Raw genomic sequence first — 23006 nt, forward strand, 5'->3', positions numbered from 1 at the left:
CTTACCTGATCTGTGACTACGGAGAACGACCCAAAACACTTCAAATCCTGCACAAAATCTTCGAAATCCCGCCATGACATCCACACAGCTTCCTGGTGTCTGCTCTGTATGGATGAAGAAGCGCCGCCCCTTCCGGTCACATGGCATGACGTCGGCAGAGGTCCTTTAGCCGTCTTGGATTTAGCCTCTACCAATAGAGAATAGCCCATGATGTGAACTCAGAACACGCCCCCTCCCGATAGGACACGCCCCCGGAAATGACGTCACACCTGGAAGGAGCCCATACACTCTAGCACATTTACCCTACCATAGTGTGGTGTGCGGCTCTGCAGGTGGAGGTAGGTGCTGGAGATTCCCCATTACTGGGTGCAGGAGACATTAACCCCCTCAGTGCTGAGCCTGTGATAAATCTCTGTATGTGACTATAATTGGACTAGATGGTGGCCCGATTCTAACGCATCGGGTATTCTAGAATATTCATGTCCACCTGGTATATTGCCCAGTCACGTAGTATATTGCCCAGTCACGTAGTATATTGCCCAGCCACGTAGTATATTGCCCAGCGACGTAGTATATTGCCCAGTCACGTAGTATATTGCGCAGCTACGTAGTATATTGCCCAGCGACGTAGTATATTGCCCAGTCACGTAGTATATTGCCCAGCCACGTAGTATATTGCCCAGCCACGTAGTATATTGCCCAGTCACGTAGTATATTGCGCAGTCACGTAGTATATTGCGCAGCTACGTAGTATATTGCCCAGCGACGTAGTATATTGCCCAGCCACGTAGTATATTGCCCAGCCACGTAGTATATTGCCCAGCCACGTAGTATATTGCCCAACCACGTAGTATATTGCCCAACCACGTAGTATATTGCCCAACCACGTAGTATATTGCCCAACCACGTAGTATATTGCCCAAACACGTAGTATATTGCCCAGCCACGTAGTATATTGCCCAGCCACGTAGTATATTGCCCAGCCACGTAGTATATTGCCCAAACACGTAGTATATTGCCCAGTCACGTAGTATATTGCCCAGTTACGTAGTATATTGCGCAGCTACGTAGTATATTGCCCAGTGACGTAGTATATTGCCCAGCGACGTAGTATATTGCCCAGCCACGTAGTATATTGCCCAGCCACGTAGTATATTGCCCAGCCACGTAGTATATTGCCCAGCCACGTAGTATATTGCCCAGTCACGTAGTATATTGCCCAGTCACGTAGTATATTGCGCAGCTACGTAGTATATTGCGCAGCTACGTAGTATATTGCCCAGTCACGTAGTATATTGCCCAGTCACGTAGTATATTGCGCAGCTACGTAGTATATTGCCCAGTCACGTAGTATATTGCGCAGCTACGTAGTATATTGCGCAGCTACGTAGTATGTTGCCCAGTCACGTAGTATATTGCGCAGCTACGTAGTATATTGCCCAGTCACGTAGTATATTGCCCAGTCACGTAGTATATTGCGCAGCTACGTAGTATATTGCCCAGCCACGTAGTATATTGCCCAGCCACGTAGTATATTGCCCAGCCACGTAGTATATTGCCCAGTCACGTAGTATATTGCCCAGTCACGTAGTATATTGCCCAGTCACGTAGTATATTGCCCAGTCACGTAGTATATTGCCCAACCACGTAGTATATTGCCCAACCACGTAGTATATTGCCCAGCCACGTAGTATATTGCCCAGCCACGTAGTATATTGCCCAGCCACGTAGTATATTGCCCAACCACGTAGTATATTGCCCAACCACGTAGTATATTGCCCAACCACGTAGTATATTGCCCAGCCACGTAGTATATTGCGCAGCTACGTAGTATATTGCCCAGTCACGTAGTATATTGCCCAGCCACGTAGTATATTGCCCAGTCACGTAGTATATTGCCCAGTTACGTAGTATATTGCGCAGCTACGTAGTATATTGCCCAGTGACGTAGTATATTGCCCAGCCACGTAGTATATTGCCCAGCCACGTAGTATATTGCCCAGTCACGTAGTATATTGCCCAGTCACGTAGTATATTGCCCAGTCACGTAGTATATTGCGCAGCTACGTAGTATATTGCGCAGCTACGTAGTATATTGCCCAGTCACGTAGTATATTGCCCAGTCAGGTAGTATATTGCGCAGCTACGTAGTATATTGCCCAGTCACGTAGTATATTGCGCAGCTACGTAGTATATTGCGCAGCTACGTAGTATGTTGCCCAGTCACGTAGTATATTGCGCAGCTACGTAGTATATTGCCCAGTCACGTAGTATATTGCCCAGTCAAGTAGTATATTGCGCAGCTACGTAGTATATTGCGCAGCTACGTAGTATATTGCCCAGCCACGTAGTATATTGCCCAGCCACGTAGTATATTGCCCAGTTACGTAGTATATTGCCCAGTTACGTAGTATATTGCCCAGTCACGTAGTATATTGCCCAGTCACGTAGTATATTGCCCAGTCACGTAGTATATTGCCCAGTCACGTAGTATATTGCCCAGTCACGTAGTATATTGCCCAGTCACGTAGTATATTGCCCAGTCACGTAGTATATTGCCCAGCCACGTAGTATATTGCCCAACCACGTAGTATATTGCCCAACCACGTAGTATATTGCCCAGCCACGTAGTATATTGCGCAGCTACGTAGTATATTGCCCAGTCACGTAGTATATTGCCCAGCCACGTAGTATATTGCCCAGTCACGTAGTATATTGCCCAGTTACGTAGTATATTGCCCAACCACGTAGTATATTGCCCAACCACGTAGTATATTGCCCAGTCACGTAGTATATTGCCCAACCACGTAGTATATTGCCCAGTTACGTAGTATATTGCCCAGTTACGTAGTATATTGCCCAGTTACGTAGTATATTGCCCAGTCACGTAGTATATTGCCCAACCACGTAGTATATTGCCCAACCACGTAGTATATTGCCCAACCACGTAGTATATTGCCCAGTCACGTAGTATATTGCCCAGTCACGTAGTATATTGCCCAGTCACGTAGTATATTGCGCAGCTACGTAGTATATTGCCCAGTCACGTAGTATATTGCCCAGTCAAGTAGTATATTGCGCAGCTACGTAGTATATTGCCCAGCCACGTAGTATATTGCCCAGCCACGTAGTATATTGCCCAGTTACGTAGTATATTGCCCAGTCACGTAGTATATTGCCCAGTCACGTAGTATATTGCCCAGTCACGTAGTATATTGCCCAGTCACGTAGTATATTGCCCAGTCACGTAGTATATTGCCCAGTCACGTAGTATATTGCCCAGTCACGTAGTATATTGCCCAGTCACGTAGTATATTGCCCAGTCACGTAGTATATTGCCCAGCCACGTAGTATATTGCCCAGCCACGTAGTATATTGCCCAGTCACGTAGTATATTGCCCAACCACGTAGTATATTGCCCAGTCACGTAGTATATTGCCCAACCACGTAGTATATTGCCCAGTCACGTAGTATATTGCCCAGTCACGTAGTATATTGCCCAGTCACGTAGTATATTGCCCAGTCACGTAGTATATTGCCCAGTCACGTAGTATATTGCCCAGTCACGTAGTATATTGCCCAGTCACGTAGTATATTGCCCAGTCACGTAGTATATTGCCCAGTCACGTAGTATATTGCCCAGTCACGTAGTATATTGCCCAGTCACGTAGTATATTGCCCAGTCACGTAGTATATTGCCCAGTCACGTAGTATATTGCCCAGTCACGTAGTATATTGCCCAGTCACGTAGTATATTGCCCAGTCACGTAGTATATTGCCCAGTCACGTAGTATATTGCCCAGTCACGTAGTATATTGCCCAGCTACGTAGTATATTGCCCAGCCACGTAGTATATTGCCCAACCACGTAGTATATTGCCCAGTCACGTAGTATATTGCCCAGTCACGTAGTATATTGCCCAGTCACGTAGTATATTGCCCAGTCACGTAGTATATTGCCCAGTCACGTAGTATATTGCCCAGTCACGTAGTATATTGCCCAGTCACGTAGTATATTGCCCAGTCACGTAGTATATTGCCCAGTCACGTAGTATATTGCCCAGTCACGTAGTATATTGCCCAATCACGTAGTATATTGCCCAATCACGTAGTATATTGCGCAGCTACGTAGTATATAGTATATTGCCCAGCTACGTAGTATATTGCCCTGTGACGTAGTATATTGCCCAGCTACGTAGTATATTGCCCAGTGACGTAGTATATTGCCCAGCGACGTAGTATATTGCCCAGCCACGTAGTATATTGCCCAGCCACGTAGTATATTACCCAGCCACGTAGTATATTGCCCAGCCACGTAGTATATTGCCCAGCCACGTAGTATATTGCCCAGCCACGTAGTATATTGCCCAGCCACGTAGTATATTGCCCAGCCACGTAGTATATTGCCCAGCCACGTAGTATATTGCCCAGCCACGTAGTATATTGCCCAGTCACGTAGTTTATTGCCCAGTTACATACTATATTGCCCAGCTACGTAGTATATTGCCCAGTCACGTAGTATATTGCCCAGTCACGTAGTTTATTGCCCAGTTACATACTATATTGCCCAGCTACGTAGTATATTGCCCTGTGACGTAGTATATTGCCCAGCTACGTAGTATATTGCCCAGCCACGTAGTATATTGCCCAGCCGCGTAGTATATTGCCCAGCCGCGTAGTATATTGCCCAGCCGCGTAGTATATTGCCCAGCCACGTAGTATATTGCCTAGTCACGTAGTATATTGCCCAGCCGCGTAGTATATTGCCCAGCCAGGTTTGTCACAGGCTAAAAAATAAACATATACTCACCTTTCTGAGGGCCCCTTGTAGTCCACGGCAGCTTCCGGTCCCAGGGTTGGTATCAGCACAGGACCTGTGATGACGTCGCAGTCACATGACCGTGACGTCATGGCAGGTCCTTCTCCCATACCATCTTTGCCACCGGAACCTGCAACGGAGGATGGCGGCGGAGCAAGCGGCAACGGAGGGTGAGTATAGCAGGTTTTTTTTTTATTATTATTATTATTTTTAACATTACATTTTTTACTATTGATGCCGCATAGGCAGCGTCAATAGTAACAAGTTGGGGACACCCAGGGTTAATGGCGGTAACGGAGTGCGTTACCCGCGGCATAACGCGGTCCGTTACCGCCGGCATTAACCCTGTGTTAGCGGTGACCGGAGGGGAGTATGCGGGCGACAGGCACTAACTGCGGGGAGTAAGGAGCGGCCATTTTCTTCCGGACTGTGCCCGTCGCTGATTGGTCGCGGCAGCCATGACAGGCAGCTGGCGAGACCAATCAGCGAATGAATAACCATGACAGACAGACGGAAGTGACCCTTAGACAATTATATAGTAGATTGTGTGTTATACCGGGGGCAGGACGGGGCCATGACTGGATGTAGTGATCATGTGACGCCGGTAACAGCTCCGGAGATTTCTTACATGGGATCTTTATGATGTTACATCGTCTTCTTCTCCCCATTCAGGTCCCTACAATATCGGATCCTCTCAGTGGAGATCTTCTATATAAGAGAATTCTCCTGAGTGACCCTACAAGGATGGATAGGGACAGGGACAAGATGGCGGAGAGGATATTACACCTCACCCTAGAGATTCTCTTCCGGCTTACTGGAGAGGTGAGAGATTCTGATGACGTCACATTACATCATTCTTATCTATGGGAATAACAGATGGACAGAACTGGAGAGGTGAGGACTCTGGAAATGTCTGTAGTGAGGTTTATTAATGTGTCTCTCCATAACCAGGATTACACAGTAGTGAAGAAGACCTCTAGTGAGCGCTGTCAGGACCCTGTGTCTGAGGGATGGGGAAGACTCCTGAGCCCAATCACAGGGCCTCCACCTCACCCCCTGATACATGAGGACATCAATGACCAGAAGATCCTAGAACTCACCTACAAGATGATTGAGCTGCTGACTGGAGAGGTGACACTGCTGGGAATGCTGGGACATTATACAGTAACGCTATGGAGGGATCGGGGGATGACGGTATCATTGTATGTGTCAGGTTCCTATAAGGTGTCAGGATGTCACCGTCTATTTCTCCATGGAGGAGTGGGAGTATTTAGAAGGACACAAAGATCTGTACAAGGACGTCATGATGGAGGTTCCCCAGCCCCTCACATCACCAGGTAATAGACAGGACTAAATACACACGGCCTATAATTATCTGTATGTAAAGAATGAATTCAGTCCCTGTATGTGTTTCCTCCAGTTCTATCCAGTGAGACGACAACATCAGAGAGATGTCCCCTTCCTCTTCTCCCACAGGACTGTAAACAAGAAGATCCCAATGTTCCTCAGGATCATCAGGTAGATGGACAGAAGGTGTCATGAGATCTCCCCTATGATGTGTATAAGGCTGTGAAGGTCTTGTGATCATACTTGTTTTATCCCCCAGTATTATACACTGAACTGACAATTTATTAGAAACACTGACAATTTCTTTATTGAAACTTCCATGTATAGAGAATACTAATAACTAATAATAATAATAATTTTTATTTATATGGTGCCAACATATTCTGCAGCACTTTACATTATAGGGGGGACTTGTACAGACAATAGACATTACAGCATAACAATACACACAGATCAAAACAGATACCAAGAGGAATGAGGGCCCTGGATTATAGTTTAATTTTTTTTTGAATGGGCCACACAGGGATAGTTAGGTTAATGTGTTGAGACGGTAGCCCAGTCTGAACAAATGCATTTTTAGGACACGCTTAAAACTGTGGGGATTAATCGTATTAACATGGTTAGTACATTCCAATGAATTGGTGCAGCACGTGAAAAGTCTCAGAGACGGGAGGTTCTGGTTATTGAGGATGCTAACCTGAGGTCATTAGCGGAGGACATGGGTAGGGTGGTAGGCTGAGACCAGGGAGGAGATGTAGGGTGGTGCTGAGCCATGAAGCACTTTGTGGGTGAGGGTAATAAGTTTGTACTGGATTCTGGAGTGGATGGGTAACCAGTGTAATGACTGGCACAAGGTAGAGGCATCGGTGTAACGGTTGGTGAGGAATATGATCCTGGCTGCAGCATTCAGCACAGATTGGAGCGGGGAGAGTTTGGTAAGAGGGAGGCCGATTAGTAGAGAATTACAATAGTCCAGACGAGAATGAATAAGAGAAGCAGTAAGAGTTTTTGCAGAATCAAAAGTAAGAAAAGGTCGAATTCTAGAAATGTTTTTGAGGTTCAGATAACAAGAGCGAGCCAGTGATCGGATGTGGGAGGTGAATGAAAGCTCGGAATCACGTATGACCCCAAGGCAGCGGGCATGTTCCTTGGGAGTAATGGTGGAACCACACACGGAGATGGCAATGTCTGGCAAAGGTAGGTTAGTAGAGGGAGAGAACATGAGGAGTTCAGTTTTTGACAGGTTCATTTTCAGATAGAGGGAGGGCATGATGTTAGAGACAGCGGTAAGACAATCACTGGTGTTTTCTAAAAAGGCAGGCGTGATATCAGGAGCAGAAGTGTATAATTGGGTGTCATCTGCATAGAGATGGTACTGGAACCCAAATCTTCTGATTGTCCAATAGGGGCGGTATACAAAGAGAAGTGGAGGGGGCCTAGAACTGATCCTTGAGGAACTCCCAACAGTAAGGGGAAGATGAGAGGAGGAGGAGCATCGTGGCTCAGTGGATGCGGTAGCACTACAGCCTTGCAGCGCTTGGGTTTAAACCCCACCAAGGACAACATCTGCAAGGAGTTTGTATGTTCTCCCCGTGTTTGTGTGGGTTTCCTCCTGGTACTCCGGTTTCCTCCCACATTACAAAGACATACTTATAGGAAATTTAGATTGTGAGCCCCATCGGCGACAGCAATGATAATGTGTGCAAACTGTAAAGCGCTGCGGAATGTTATCGCTATGTAAAAATAAAAATTATTATTATTAACTAGCAAAAGATATAGTGAAAGAGTGGTCGGAGAGATTGGAGAACCAGGAGAGAACGGTGTCCTTAAAGGGAACCTGTCATCCCCCCCCAGGCGTTAGAAACTAAAAGAGCCACCTTGTGCAGCAGTAATGCTGCATTCTGACAAGGTGGCTCTTTTAGTTATTGGTGCAGTCAAAGCAGAAATAATGCGTTTTATAATTTCTCAAAAATACCTGTCTTTAGTCCTGGAGGCAGGTCTTTCCCCCCTGCTGCACACGCCACACTGCCGTCACTCAAGGCTTCTTCGGCACCGCCCCCTCCGCGCTGTTTTCAAATCATTCGGCGCCTGCGCTGTTTTGTTCTGCCTGGGGCAGGTGCAGTGAGCGCTGCCCGTCTGACCTCCGATGCAGTCTCGCAGACTGCGCCTGTGCGGCCACCCTGCTTGTGAATCCCAGCCCCACAGTGTGTTATGCTTTATTCACAGTGCGGGGCTGGGATTCATAAGCAGGGCGGCCGCACAGGCGCAGTCTGCGAGACTGCATCTGAGGTCAGACGGGCAGCGCTCACTGCACCTGCCCCAGGTAGAACAAAAGAGCGCAGGCGCCGAATGATTTGAAAACAGCGCGGAGGGGGCGGCGCCGAAGAAGCCTTGAGTGACGGCAGTGTGGTGTGTGCAGCAGGGGGAAAGACCTGCCTCCAGGACTAAAGACAGGTATTTTTGAGAAATTATAAAACGCATTATTTCTGCTTTGACTGCACCAATAACTAAAAGAGCCACCTTGTCAGAATGCAGCATTACTGCTGCACAAGGTGGCTCTTTTAGTTTCTAACGCCTGGGGGGGGTGACAGGTTCCCTTTAAGGCCGATTGAGCGGAGCATAGTGAGGAAGAGCTGATGATCCACAGTGTCGAATACTGCAGAGAGATCCAAGAGAATTAGCATGGAGTAGTGACCATTAGATTTAGCTGTTAATAAATCATTAGAGATTTTAGTGAGGGGAGTTTCAGTAGAGTGTAAAAAGCGGGAACCCGATTGAAGAGGGTCGAGAAGAGAATTATCTAAGAGATAGCGGGTAAGAAGGGAGTCGACCAGGCGCTCGAGGAGAGATGAAGGGAAGATTAGAGACAGGTCTATAGTTAGCAGCACAGTTTTGGTCGAGGGATGGTTTTTTAAGTAATGGATGTATGATGGCATGCTTAACCCCTTTCTGACATCGGACGTACTATCCCGTCCATGTGGGGTGGGCCCCTATGGCCACGGACGGGATAGTACGTCCAGCGCGATCGGCGGCGCTCACGGGGGGAGCGCGGCCGATCGCGGCCGGGTGTCAGCTGCCTATCGCAGCTGACATCCGGCACTATGTGCCAGGAGCGGTCACGGACCGCCCCCGGCACATTAACCCCCGGCACACCGCGATCAAAGATAATCGCGATGTGCCGGCGGTGCAGGGAAGCATCGCGCAGGGAGGGGGTTCCCTGCGGGCTTCCCTGAGCCCCCCGCAGCAACGCGATGTGATCGCGTTGCTCCGGGGGTCTCTTACCTCCTCCCTGCAGCAAGTCCCGGATCCAAGATGGCCGCGGATCCGGGTCCTGCAGGGAGGGAGGTGGCTTCACAGAGCCTGCTCAGAGCAGGCACTTGGTAACGCTGCAGCGCTGTTTGACAGATCGGTGATCTGTCAGAGTGCTGTGCAAACTGGCAGATCACCGATCTGTATTGTCCCCCCCTGGGACAAAGTAAAAAAGTAAAAAAAAAAATTCCCAAATGTGTAAAAAAAAAAAAAAAAATTCCTAAATAATGAAGAAAAAAAAAAAAAAAAAAAAAAAATATATATATATATATATATATATATATATATATATATATATATATATATATATATATATATATTATTCCCATAAATACATTTCTTTATCTAAATAAATAAAAAAAAAACAATAAAAGTACACATATTTAGTATCGCCACGTCCGTAACGGCCCGACCTATAAAACTGGCCCACTAGTTAACCCCTTCAGTAAACACCGTAAGAAAAAAAAAAAAATAGAGGCAAAAAACAACGCTTTATTATCATACCGCCGAACAAAAAGTGGAATAACACGCGATCAAAAAGACAGATATAAATAACAATGGTACCGCTGAAAACGTCATCTTGTCCCGCAAAAAACGAGCCGCCATACAGCATCATCAGCAAAAAAATAAAAAAGTTATAGTCCTCAGAATAAAGCGATGCAAAAATAATTATTTTTTCTATAAAATAGTTTTTATCGTATAAAAGCGCCAAAACATAAAAAAAGATATAAATGAGGTGTCGCTGTAATCGTACTGACCCAAAGAATAAAACTGCTTTATCAATTTTACCAAACGCGGAACGGTATAAACGCCTCCCCCAAAAGAAATTCATGAATAGCTGGTTTTTGGTCATTCTGCCTCACAAAAATCGGAATAAAAAGCGATCAAAAAATGTCACGTGCCCGAAAACGTTACAAATAAAAACGTCAACTCGTCCCGCAAAAAACAAGACCTCACATGACTCTGTGGACCAAAATATGGAAAAATTATAGCTCTCAAAATGTGGTAATGCAAAAAATATTTTTTGCAATAAAAAGCGTCTTTCAGTGTGTGACGGCTGCCAATCATAAAAATCCGCTAAAAAACCCACTATAAAAGTAAATCAAACCCCCCTTCATCACCCCCTTAGTTAGGGAAAAATTTAAAAAATGTATTTATTTCCATTTTCCCATTAGGGTTAGGGCTAGGGTTAGGGCTAGGGTTAGGGTTATGGCTAGGGTTAGGGCTACAGTTTGGGTTGGGGCTAAAGTTACAGTTAGGGTTTAGATTACATTTACAGTTGGGAATAGGGTTGGGATTAGGGTTAGGGGTGTGGTTAGGGTTACCGTTGGAATTAGGGTTAGGGGTGTGTTTGGATTAGGGTTTCAGTTATAATTGGGGGGTTTCCACTGTTTAGGCACATCAGGGGCTCTCCAAACGCGACATGGCGTCCGATCTCAATTCCAGCCAATTCTGCGTTGAAAGAGTAAAACAGTGCTTCTTCCCTTCCGAGTTCTCCCGTGTGCCCAAACAGGGGTTTACCCCAACATATGGGGTATCAGCGTACTCAGGACAAACAGGACAACAACTGTTGGGGTTGAATTTCTCCTCTTACCCTCGGGAAAATACAAAACTGGGGGCTAAAAAATAATTTTTAGGGGAAAGATTTTTTTTTTAATTTTCACGGCTCTGCGTTACAAACTGTAGTGAAACACTTGGGGCTTCAAAGCTCTCACAACACATCTAGATGAGTTCCTTAGGGGGTCTAGTTTCCAAAATGGTGTCACTTGTGGGGGGTTTCTACTGTTTAGGTACATTAGGGGCTCTGCAAATGCAATGTGACACCTGCAGACCATTCCATCTAAGTCTGCATTCCAAATGGAGCTCCTTACCTTCCGAGCCCTCCCATGCGCCCAAACAGTGGTTCCCCCCCCCCACATATGGGGTATCAGCGCACTCAGGACAAATTGGACAACAAATTTTGGGGTCCAATTTCTCCTGTTACCCTCGGGAAAATACAAAACTGGGGGCTAAAAAATAATTTTTGTGGGAAAAAATTTTTGTTTTATTTTTACGGCTCTCCATTATAAACTTCTGTGAAGCCCTTGGTGGGTCAAAGCGCTCACCACACATCTAGATAAGTTCCTTAGGGGGTCTACTTTCCAAAATGGTGTCACTTGTGGGGGGTTTCTACTATTTAGGTACATTAGGGGCTCTCCAAACGAAACATGGCGTCCCATCTCAATTCCAGTCAATTTTGTATTGAAAAGTCAAATGGCGCTCCTTCGCTTCCGAGCTGTGGCATGCGCCCAAACAGTGGTTTACCCCCACATGTGGGGTATTGGCGTACTCAGGACAAATTGTACAACAATGTTTGGGGTCCATTTTCTCCTGTTACCCTTGGTAAAATAAAACAAATTGGAGCTGAATTAAATTTTTTGTGAAAAAAAGTTAAATGTTCATTTTTATTTAAACATTCAAAAAATTCCTGTGAAGCACCAGAAGGGTTAATAAACTTCTTGAATGTGGTTTTGAGCACCTTGAGGGGTGTAGTTTTTAGAATGGTGTCACACTTGGGTATTTTCTATCATATAGACCCCTCAAAATGACTTCAAATGAGATGTGGTCCCTAAAAAAAAATGGTGTTGTAAAAATGAGAAATTGCTGGTCAACTTTTCACCCTTATAACTCCCTAACAAAAAAAAATTTTGGTTCCAAAATTGTGCTGATGTAAAGTAGACATGTGGGAAATGTTACTTATTAAGTATTTTGTGTGACATATCTCTGTGATTTCATTGCATAAAAATTCAAAGTTGGAAAATTGCGAAATTTTCATAATTTTCGCCAAATTTCCATTTTTTTTCACAAATAAACGCAGGTACTATCAAAGAATTTTTACCATTGTCATGAAGTACAATATGTCACGAGAAAACAATGTCAGATTCACTGGGATCCGTTGAAGCGTTCCAGAGTTATAACCTCATAAAGGGACAGTGGTCAGAATTGTAAAAATTGGCCCGGTCATTAACATGCAAACCACCCTTGGGGGTAAAGGGGTTAAATGAGGAGGGAAAGATACTGGAAGAGAGAGAGAAAGGTTGAATATTTTTGTTAGGTGAGAGGCGACAGCAGGGGAAAGGGACTGGAGGAGATGTGACAGAATGGGGTCACTGGTTCAAGTGGTCGGCCGAGAAGATGCAAGGAGCCTGATTACTACTTCTTCTGTGACTGGTTCAAGGTCAGAGAGTGAGCTAGATGCAGTGGGGGAGGGAGGACAGTGCATGATATGAGGAGATTGGGAGATAATTTCCAGTCAGATATGGTCATTTTTTTCTTTGTAGTAGTTGGCCAGATCATCAGCATGGAGGTCCGTGGTTTGGGCCTGCTCTCTTGGGTTGAGTAGGGACTGGAAAGTGTCAAAGAGACGTTTAGGATTATTGGACAGTGAGGTGATGAGGGTGTTGAAATAGGTTTGTTTGGAGAGGTGAAGGCCACAGTTCTATGTTTTAAGCATTGACTTATAATGGATGAAATGTTCGGGTAGATTAGATTTTCTCCACAGGCGTTCAGCGCACCTGGAGCACCGCTGTAGGAAACATGTTTGCAGCGTGTGCCATGGTTGTTGCCATCTGTTTCGAGTTGTTCTATGTATAGGAGGGGCAATTTAATTCAGGGCACTCTGCAGGGTTTCATTGTAATGCTTCAGTGCAGATTCCGGACATGAGAGGGAGGAGATAGGGGCCAATGAGGACTGTAAGTTCTTCATAAGTTTCTGGGTGTTAATGGCCTGTATGTTTCTATAAGGGTGGAAAGTGGGGGTGACCTGAGCGGGATGGTAGTTCTTAATAGAGAAAGAAAGAAAGTTGTGGTCAGAGAGCAGGAGAGAGGAAATTGCGAAATCATCCACTGAGCAAAGGCGGGAAAAGACCAAGTCGAGGGAGTTCCCGTCTTCATGAGTTGAAGAGTTAGTATGCTGCGAGAGGCCGAAAAAGGAGGTTAGAGATAAAAGGTGAGAAGCAGATGGGGAGAGGGGAAAAGCAATGGGGATGTTGAAATCACCCATGATGAGGGTGGGGGTGTCACAAGAGATAAAGTGCGGAAGCTAGGTGGCAAAGTGATCCAGGATCTGATGGGAGGGGCCCGGAGGACGATACACCACCGCCACTCGCATGGAGAAGGGAATGTAGAGTCTGACCGCATAGACCTCAAAAGAAGGGAAGACAAGTGAGGGTACTTGGGGATCACCTGAAAGGTACATTTGGGTGATAGGAGCAGACCAATGCCTCCACCTGCTCAGTTGTCTGATCTTGGGGTATGAGAAAAGTGTAGTCCATAATATGAAAGAGTAGCAGCAGCGGTGGTGTCTAACTGCTGGATGCAGGTTTCACTAAGAGCTAGAAGTTTTAAGAGAATCAGAAAAGAAGAAATCATGAATGAAGGGGAGTATATTACATCCTGAGCGAGAATTCCAAAGGGCACAATTGAAATAGACCGAAGGCATGCAGTGAATGTTAATAAGGTTAGAGGGGTTTCTCGGTGGCGGCGGCGCGGATTAAGATCTCGGCTTCAGGAAAATGGCCGCCGCCATCTCCATCTGCGCACGCGCATCCTCAGGAAGATGGCCGCCGCCACCAAGAAAGCCGTGATTCACCCGGCTCTTCTGCTCACATTGGATACTGGGCCGCTGCGTCACCTCACCTGTGGAAGGGACCCTGCTCACGCCATACCGCTAACCGCGCCCCATCATCCCCGCACCTCCAGTGCCGCCACACCACTGCCGGTAAGCCTGCATTCCAACTATAAGACACCCCCCATTTTCCTCACATTTTTTGGGAGAAAAAAGTGCGTGTTATAGTCCGAAAAATATGGTAGATACTAAGTTGAGACAGCAGGACACAATAAATGTAGTGAACAGATAAACAAATGTCCAGGCCTAAATGGATCATAAACCACTTTGAGAAGTTAGTTCCCCTCATAGCATAAGTAGCTGTAATTATATACCATTAGAATTTATTGCAGGAGATGAGACAGCAATCAGAGGTGGGAAGTTGTACCATTAGAATATATTGCAGGAGATGAGACAGCAATCAGAGGTGAGAAGTTGTACCATTAGAATATATTGCAGGAGATGAGACATCAATCAGAGGTGGGAAGTTGTACCATTAGAATATATTGCAGGAGATGAGACAACAATCAGAGGTGAGAAGTTGTACCATTAGAATATATTGCAGGAGATGAGACAACAATCAGAGGTGAGAAGTTGTACCATTAGAATATATTACAGGAGATGAGACAGCAATCAGAGGTGGGAAGTTGTACCATTAGAATATATTGCAGGAGATGAGACAACAATCAGAGGTGAGAAGTTGTACCATTAGAATATATTGCAGGAGATGAGACAGCAATCAGAGGTGGGAAGTTGTATCATTAGAATATATTGCAGGAGATGAGATAGCAATCAGAGGTGGGAAGTTGTATCATTAGAATATATTGCAGGAGATGAGACAGCAATCAGAGGTGGGAAGTTGTACCATTAGAATATATTGCAGGAGATGAGACATCAATCAGAGGTGGGAAGTTGTACCATTAGAATATATTGCAGGAGATGAGACAGCAATCAGAGGTGGGAAGTTGTACCATTAGAATATATTGCAGGAGATGAGACATCAATCAGAGGTGGGAAGTTGTACCATTAGAATATATTGCAGGAGATGAGACAGCAATCAGAGGTGGGAAGTTGTACCATTAGAATGTATTGCAGGGGATGAGACAGCAATCAGAGGTGAGAAGTTGTACCATTAGAATATATTGCAGGAGATGAGACATCAATCAGAGGTGGGAAGTTGTACCATTAGAATATATTGCAGGAGATGAGACATCAATCAGAGGTGAGAAGTTGTACCATTAGAATATATTGCAGGAGATGAGACAGCAATCAGAGGTGGGTAGTTGTACCATTAGAATATATTGCAGGAGATGAGACATCAATCAGAGGTGAGAAGTTGTACCATTAGAATATATTGCAGGAGATGAGACAGCAATCAGAGGTGAGAAGTTGTACCATTAGAATATATTGCAGGAGATGAGACAGCAATCAGAGGTGGGAAGTTGTACCATTAGAATATATTGCAGGAGATGAGACATCAATCAGAGGTGGGAAGTTGTACCATTAGAATATATTGCAGGAGATGAGACAGCAATCAGAGGTGAGAAGTTGTACCATTAGAATATATTGCAGGAGATGAGACAACAATCAGAGGTGGGAAGTTGTACCATTAGAATATATTGCAGGAGATGAGACAACAATCAGAGGTGAGAAGTTGTACTATTAGAATATATTGCTGGAGATGAGACAGCAATCAGAGGTGAGAAGTTGTACCATTAGAATATATTGCAGGAGATGAGACAGCAATCAGAGGTGGGAAGTTGTACCATTAGAATATATTGCAGGAGATGAGACAGCAATCAGAGGTGGGAAGTTGTACCATTAGAATGTATTGCAGTGCAATATAAAATAAAGTGATCATTTTTCTGTCTGAAACCACATTAGAATGGGAATTTTCAGCACTTCACCTAGTCATGGTTGCCAGTGAAATTTTGAAAAACTCCTAACCTCTTCAGGTTTTCTTGTCAAAAGTATTAGTACTGAGAATATTGTGATTGAGGGAAAAAATACAATGAAAGGGGATCCATAGGACATACATGATTTGTTGAGGAAGATATTAATAATATGTGAGGCAGTGACCTGTGTTACATGTGAGGGTCACTGTATGTTCCCCCCAGGATGTGTTTGGAGGATAATTGAGGTCATGGGAGTGCATTGCAGTTACAGGCGTAGCTGTGATTGCAATGAAAAAATAGAATTATTCTTACCGTTAATTCGGTTTCTAGGAACCTTCCACAACGGCATACGGAGGTTGCCTCTTTGCCCTAATGGGGAACAGGAAATGGAGAGGTTAAAAGGCCCTCCCACCTCCCCCTCACCAGTGACTTATAACTGAAAACCATAGCACCGGTTTACCTTGAATCCCAGATTAAAATCCAGGAGTATAGGGAGGGAACTAGCGCCGTCGTGGAAGGTTCCTAGAAACCGAATTAACGGTAAGAATAATTCTATTTTCTCTAGTCACCTTCCATGACGGCATACGGAGGAATACCAACTAATTTTGGCGCTAGGGAGGGACAACGGCCTGGAGGACTTTCCGGCCGAAGGCTAAATCCTTGTTGGGCATTACATAAAGTCTGTAATGTCTGGAGAAAGTATGCAACGAAGACCATGTGGCTGCCCTGCAGATTTGCTCCGTTGATGCACCTGCTCTTTCTGCCCAGGAGACTGAGGTTGATCTAGTCGAATGAGCCTTGATTCCCACTGGAGGGGTTTTATCTTGAGCAAGATATGCTTCTGCTATTGCTTTCTTGATCCAGTTGGCAATAGTGCTTTTTGCTACTTTCTTTCCTTTATTTTGTCCTGATGGATGGACAAACAGATTCTGATCAATTCTGTAAGAGCTGGTCTGCTCTAGGTAAAATAATACAATGCGTCTGACATCCAGAGTATGAAATTTTTCTTCTTTTGGATTTGATGGATTTTGGCAAAAAGAAGGTAAAATGATTTCTTGAGAGCGGTGGAAATCTGATCCGACCTTTGGAAGAAAGGAGGGGTCAAGGCGCAGTATTATAGAGTCATCTCGAATAGACAAGTATGGTTCTCTCATTGAGAGAGCCTGTAATTCTCCTACCCTCCTTGCTGAGGTAATGGCCACTAGAAAAATTGTTTTATAAATCAGATTTTTCTGCGAGCAGGAGGATAATGGTTCAAAGGGTGCACCTGTAAGTCCTTGTAATACCAGATTCAGGTCCCATAACGGTACTGTTATTTGTTTTTTAGGATTCATCCTAGAGGCTGATATCATGAACCTCTTAATCCAGCGATGATTTGCCAGATCCTGGTCAAATATTGAACTGAGTGCGGAAACTTGGACTTATAGGGTGCTCGGCCTGAGGCCTATTTCTAAGCCTTTTTGCAAAAAATCTAGAATTTGCGACAGATTCGGATTAAAGGGATCTGGTACTTCGGGAAGACAAAAGGATGAGAATTTCTTCCAGATTTTATTATATATAGCAATGGTCACCGGTTTCCTTGATTTTTGAAGTGTGGAAACCACTGCTTCTGATAGTCCTTTGGCTCTCAACACCTGGGCTTCAGTAGCCATGCCACCAGATTCCATTTGTGGACGTCTAGGAGATGTATTGGTCCTTGAGAAAGAAGGTTTTCTTCCATCGGAAACTGGAATGGCCCATCCACCTGTAAATCCACTATCAGGTTGTACCAACTCCTCTTTGGCCATAATGAGGCTACCAATATAGTTAGTGTTCGTTCTTCCCGAACTTTCTGCAAGACCTTTGCCAATATCGGAATTGGTGGAAACGCATAGGCCAGTCGAAAATTCCATTCCTGGGCTAATGCATCCACTCCTCTGGAGCCGTCTCTGGGGTTTAGGGAGAAGAAGGCTTCGACTTTCGAATTTTGCCGGGATGCAAAGAGGTCGATTTCTGGAAGACCCCATTTGTTCATCAGCATCTCGAAACTTCGGTTGCTCAAACACCATTCTCCGGGATGTATGTCTTGACGGCTTAGATAATCCGCCTGAGTGTTGGATGAGCCTTTCAGGTGAACTGCCGTCGGGGATAACAGATGTCTTTCTGCCCAGGAACATATTCTGGCAGATATGTTCTTTAGGTTGTTGTTTTTTGAACTGCCCTGATGTCTGATGTGAGCCACCGTGGTCACATTGTCCGAATATATTCGGACATGATGTCCATTGATAAGATGACCCCCTATCAGAAGGGCTTCTTCTACAGCTTTTAGCTCTCTGTAGTTGGATGATTTCCTGCTTGTCGATTGGTCCCAGAGCCCTTGAAAAGGGGTGCGATTTATCATGGCCCCCCAGCCTCTTTTGCTGGCATTTGTTGTGACCGTAGTCAGAGGAACCTGAGTCCAACTGACTCCCTTTTGTAAATTTTTTGGAGTCATCCACCACGCCAGAGAAGCCTTGATACAGCCCGGTGTGTACAGTCTCTTGTTCAAAGAACTGGGCTGACCGTTCCAATTCTGCAGGATATGTGCCTGAAGAATCTTGGAATGGGCTTGGGCCCATGGTACCGATTGGATGCAAGCTGTCATCGATCCTAGCAGAGACATGCCTTCTCTGATTGTAGGGGATCTGGTATCTCTGAACATCTTGACTTTTGATAGAAGAGTCAGACGATGTTCCAGTGGGAGGAAGGACATTTGTCTTGCAGAGTCCAGAAGAACTCCCAGGAATTTCCTGCATTTGGAGGGTCTTAGGTGAGATTTTTCTAAATTCAGCACCCATCCCAGAGATGTCAGAATATCGAGCGTCTTTGATACATGAGACTCCAGAGATTGTTTGGTGGGAGCCACTAACAAAAGGTCGTCTAAATACGGCACTATACAGACGCCTTGCCTCCGGATGAAGGAGACCACTTCCCCCATTATTTTGTAAAATACTCTTGGAGCAGAGGAGATCCCAAACGGAAGGACGTTGAACTGATAGTGCTCTATCAGACGTCCCTTCTGCACTGCAAACTTGAGATACTGGCGATGTCTCTGGTGAATGGGGATGGGAAAGTATGCATCTTTCAAATCGATAGTGGCCATGAAGGAGTGCGGGCTTAACAAGGGAATCGCATTTTTCACCGATTCCATCTTGAATTTTCGGTATTTGACATGCCGGTTGAGGCCCTTCAGATTTATAATAATACGGGACTCGCCCGATGGTTTGGGAACCAGAAATAGACGAGAGTAGTGACCCCGATCCCTCTCTGATTCCAGAACCTGGGATATCACATTTGACATCTTTAGGGTCCTGAGACCCGACTCTAGAATGGACTGGTCTTTCACGGAGGGAAGGGAGGTAATTTTTAGACCCCGTGGGGGAGAGGAAATGAATTCTATTAGAAGACCCTCTTTGATGACTTTGAGGACCCAGAGGCAATTGGTGATTTTTTTTGCCACTGGAGTATAAATTCTGAGAGCCTCCCCCCCCCCCCACCGGGTCGAAGTCACTGCTTTTCTTGTTGAGACTGATCCTGCTGTTGCTGAGGGATAAGGATGTTTCTCCCGCCTCCCTTCGGGTAACTCCACCTCCCGGTTTTGCCTTTCCCTTTCTGAGAGGTTTGGCCCTGAAAAGGACGAAAAAACTTCTTTTTGGGAGTTTTTTGTTCTGGGAGGGATTTCTTTTTATCGGTTGCCTTTTCCAAGATGTCATCCAGGGAAGGCCCGAAGACATAGATACCCTTAAACGGTATGGCGCATAATTTGGCTTTGGAGGTGATATCACCGGACCACATTTTCAACCAAAGCGCCCTTCTAGCCGAATTAGTCTGTACTAATGACCTAGCAGCAATTCTGATGGTCTCCATAGAAGAATCTGCTAGGAAACCCGTGGCTCTAAGGAGACTGGGTAGAGATTCCAATAATTCAGCTCTAGAGGTACCCAGGGATATGTGTGATTCCAGTTCGCCTATCCAACGGAAAAGTGCTCTAGCCACACATGTTGAGGCAATATTGGCTTTGAGAGCTACCATGGAGGTCTCCCACGATTTTTTCAACAGACTTTCTATTTTTCTGTCCATTGGGTCTTTTAATTGAGACGAGTCTTCGAATGGAAGAGCCATTCTCTTAGCCACTCTTGCCACCTGTGAATCAACTTTAGGTGTATCCCATTTGGTCAAATCCCCTTCTAAAGGGAATCTATGCTTCATCTCGGATGGAGTACTGAGACGTTTTTCAGGTGATTCCCACTCTTGATCAATCATGTCAGATATATTTGAGTGGATTGGGAACCCCACCCGTTTACCCTTAGATATACCGCCAAACATCTGGTCCTGTATGGACTGTGGCTCTGGCTCTTCCTCCAGCCCCATAGTACTGCGTACGGCAGCTACTAGATCCTCAACCCATTCTGAAGAGAAAAGATACTTTCTAGCTTCAGCAGTTATAGGGGACGTAGGTTCCTCCCGTCGACCCGAGGATGAGGCATAGGAGAGGTCTGATTCAGATTCAGAATCCTCCTCCTGGATCTTCCTTTTTTTAGCTGGAGAGTGGTGGAGGGGGTGGGGGGTAAAGGCCGCTAGGGAGGATTGCACCTCTTGTTTGACCAGAGAGTGTATTTCTTCCAGTAAAGAAGGTTGCTCTGCCCTGACAATCTTATCAGTACAGGTCCTGCAGAGTTTCTTCTCCCATAATGGTGGCAGCTTAATGTTACAGATGGCACACTTCTTTTTAGTAGTAGTTTTGGGGGTAGACTTTTCTCCCTGCAATGAGAGGGGAGAGAGAGTCATACTAATAATACCCCCAAGTCACTAACTAGGGACCCCCTGTCCCTGCAGCACTTACTGTGGCAGGGGCAGCGCTGGGCTCTGCAAGTGCAGGGCAGGTATTGCTCTCCATGTCAGGATAGTCTTACCTGCGACGTCTTCTGGCAGGTTTTATGCTCTGTGGCATGTCCCTGCCCCCAGCGATTCGAAAAATCCCCCTCCCCTCCATGGTCCAGGGTGGAGAACGCCGTCCTGCACGAGACACCGCCGGCGGAAGTGCCTCCAGGGAGCGCAGAAAGGACCGGAAGTGACGCGCGCGATCACTTCCGGGTCGCCAGCGGCATGTGGAGGAGAGGGAACCGGAGAGCTCCAGGAGGACTCCGGATGGAAACTCTAGCCTGCTTTGCCCTCACAGGGGCGCGGGAAGGCTAGGACCAGGTCCCGAGGACACCGCAGCGCGGCGCGACGGGAGCAGCATAACGGGGGGAGGTAAGATACGACCCCATGCTGCCCGGTTACATTTCAGGCAGAGCCTGCAGCAGTAGTTACCGGCCACCACTGCATACGTAGTAAACCTCTCCTGTCCCATGGGGAACAGGAAAGACACTGGTGAGGGGGTGGTGGGAGGGCCTTTTAACCTCTCCATTTCCTGTTCCCCATTAGGGCAAAGAGGCAACCTCCGTATGCCGTCGTGGAAGGTGACTAGAGAAATGAAAGTGAGTGTTAGTCTTGGACAAGCTATTTGTCCAGGGCAGATTTGAGAAAACCTGCTGGACTTTTGTTTTGAAACTGACTACAGGATGGTAGTGTGGCAGTCTGTTTCCTTCCTGGCCTGGTTTTATATGTGGCCGAAGGCTCCAGGTACTTTGGTTAAAAGCCCTGCAGTAAAGGGTTTGGGTGTGTCAGGGTCAGAGTTAGTGTCAGTCTGGTGCAGTGCAGTCGGCTCTACAGAGCTCCACCTGTGTGAGGCAACACAGGTAAGCGGAGCCAAACAGCCAGGGGAGCTGAGATGCCTGGCACCAACAGCGTACACAGCTGTGCAGTCACCCACGGCAACTGGTCTTGGAGTTGGACTGGCGTGTTTATTGGCTGCAAACTGGAGGATATGGTTCTCTGCTGTGATCCAGGGGATATCGTGTATTGTGTAATGCTGTGAGTTGGACATTAATGCTGTCAAGTAAACGCATTAAAGAGACTTTTGTTTGGAACTTTGCTGGGTCACTGCCTCATCACTGCATAGCGTGGATACCGCTGCACTACAAATTGTAGGTAGTGCACAGTGTTGTAAATTTTAACTTACTACAGGACTGGTGCCCAACTAATGTGTTTGAAATCACTTATTTATCCTTGGCACAGATGGGCTATAACATCAGATGAACAGTTCCTGTGACACCATCTATCAGGTGTCATCATTTAAGGCGGCTGGAGGTAGAGTAATGGCGGGGGATTTTTTTCTTGGCTCATCCTGGATCTTTTGTTATCTGTAGATGGATTTTTGGACATTACGGCTTACAGAAGCATTTTGGCCAATCAAGTTCATCACTTCATGGCAGCGGTTTACCCTACCCTAGAAGAACAATGCACCATGACACAATGGTCCATTAGTCATAGAGGCCCCTGATCATGTGACCCCCTGACTCCTCCCCTCCTGTGACCTCATCACAGGTCCTGTGCGCACAGAACAGCCATATATGTGGTGTGCGGCTCTGCAGGTGGAGGTAGGTGCTGGAGATTCCCCATTACTGGGCGCAGGGGACATTAACCCCCTCAGTGCTGAGCCTGTGATAAATCTCTGTATGTGACTATAATGGGGCTATGTGTTATACCGGGGGCAGGGCGGGGCCATGACTGGATGTAGTGATCATGTGACGCCGGTAACAGCTCCGGAGATTTCTTACATGGGATCTTTATGATGTTACATCGTCATCTTTTCCCCATTCAGGTCCCTACAATATCGGATCCTCTCAGTGGAGATCTTCTATATAAGAGAATTCTCCTGAGTGACCCTACAAGGATGGATAGGGACAGGGACAAGATGGCGGAGAGGATATTACACCTCACCCTAGAGATCCTCTTCCGGCTTACTGGAGAGGTGAGAGATTCTGATGACGTCACATTACCTCATTCTTATCTATGGGAATAACAGATGGACAGAACTGGAGAGGTGAGGACTCTGGAAATGTCTGTAGTGAGATTTATTAATGTGTCTC

The 23006-nt window shown here is 45.9% G+C and overlaps 1 protein-coding gene across 1 annotated transcript in view; it reads left to right on the top strand.

Moving 5' to 3' along the window:
- Positions 1–241: 241 nt before the first annotated feature.
- The window catches only part of LOC138664100 (zinc finger protein 182-like), a 43054-nt gene continuing 20289 nt past the window's right edge, over positions 242–23006 (top strand). Inside the window, exons 1-6 of the mRNA XM_069750527.1 lie at positions 242–338; positions 5491–5640; positions 5770–5949; positions 6032–6155; positions 6239–6336; positions 22739–22888. Of these exons, the coding sequence (XP_069606628.1) occupies positions 5563–5640; positions 5770–5949; positions 6032–6155; positions 6239–6336; positions 22739–22888 (630 nt within the window). The 5' untranslated portion in view covers positions 242–338; positions 5491–5562. The remainder of the gene's footprint in view (positions 339–5490; positions 5641–5769; positions 5950–6031; positions 6156–6238; positions 6337–22738; positions 22889–23006) is intronic.

This window comes from Ranitomeya imitator, chromosome 2 (genome assembly GCF_032444005.1).
Source record: "Ranitomeya imitator isolate aRanImi1 chromosome 2, aRanImi1.pri, whole genome shotgun sequence".
In the NCBI taxonomy this organism is placed as follows: domain Eukaryota; kingdom Metazoa; phylum Chordata; class Amphibia; order Anura; family Dendrobatidae; genus Ranitomeya; species Ranitomeya imitator.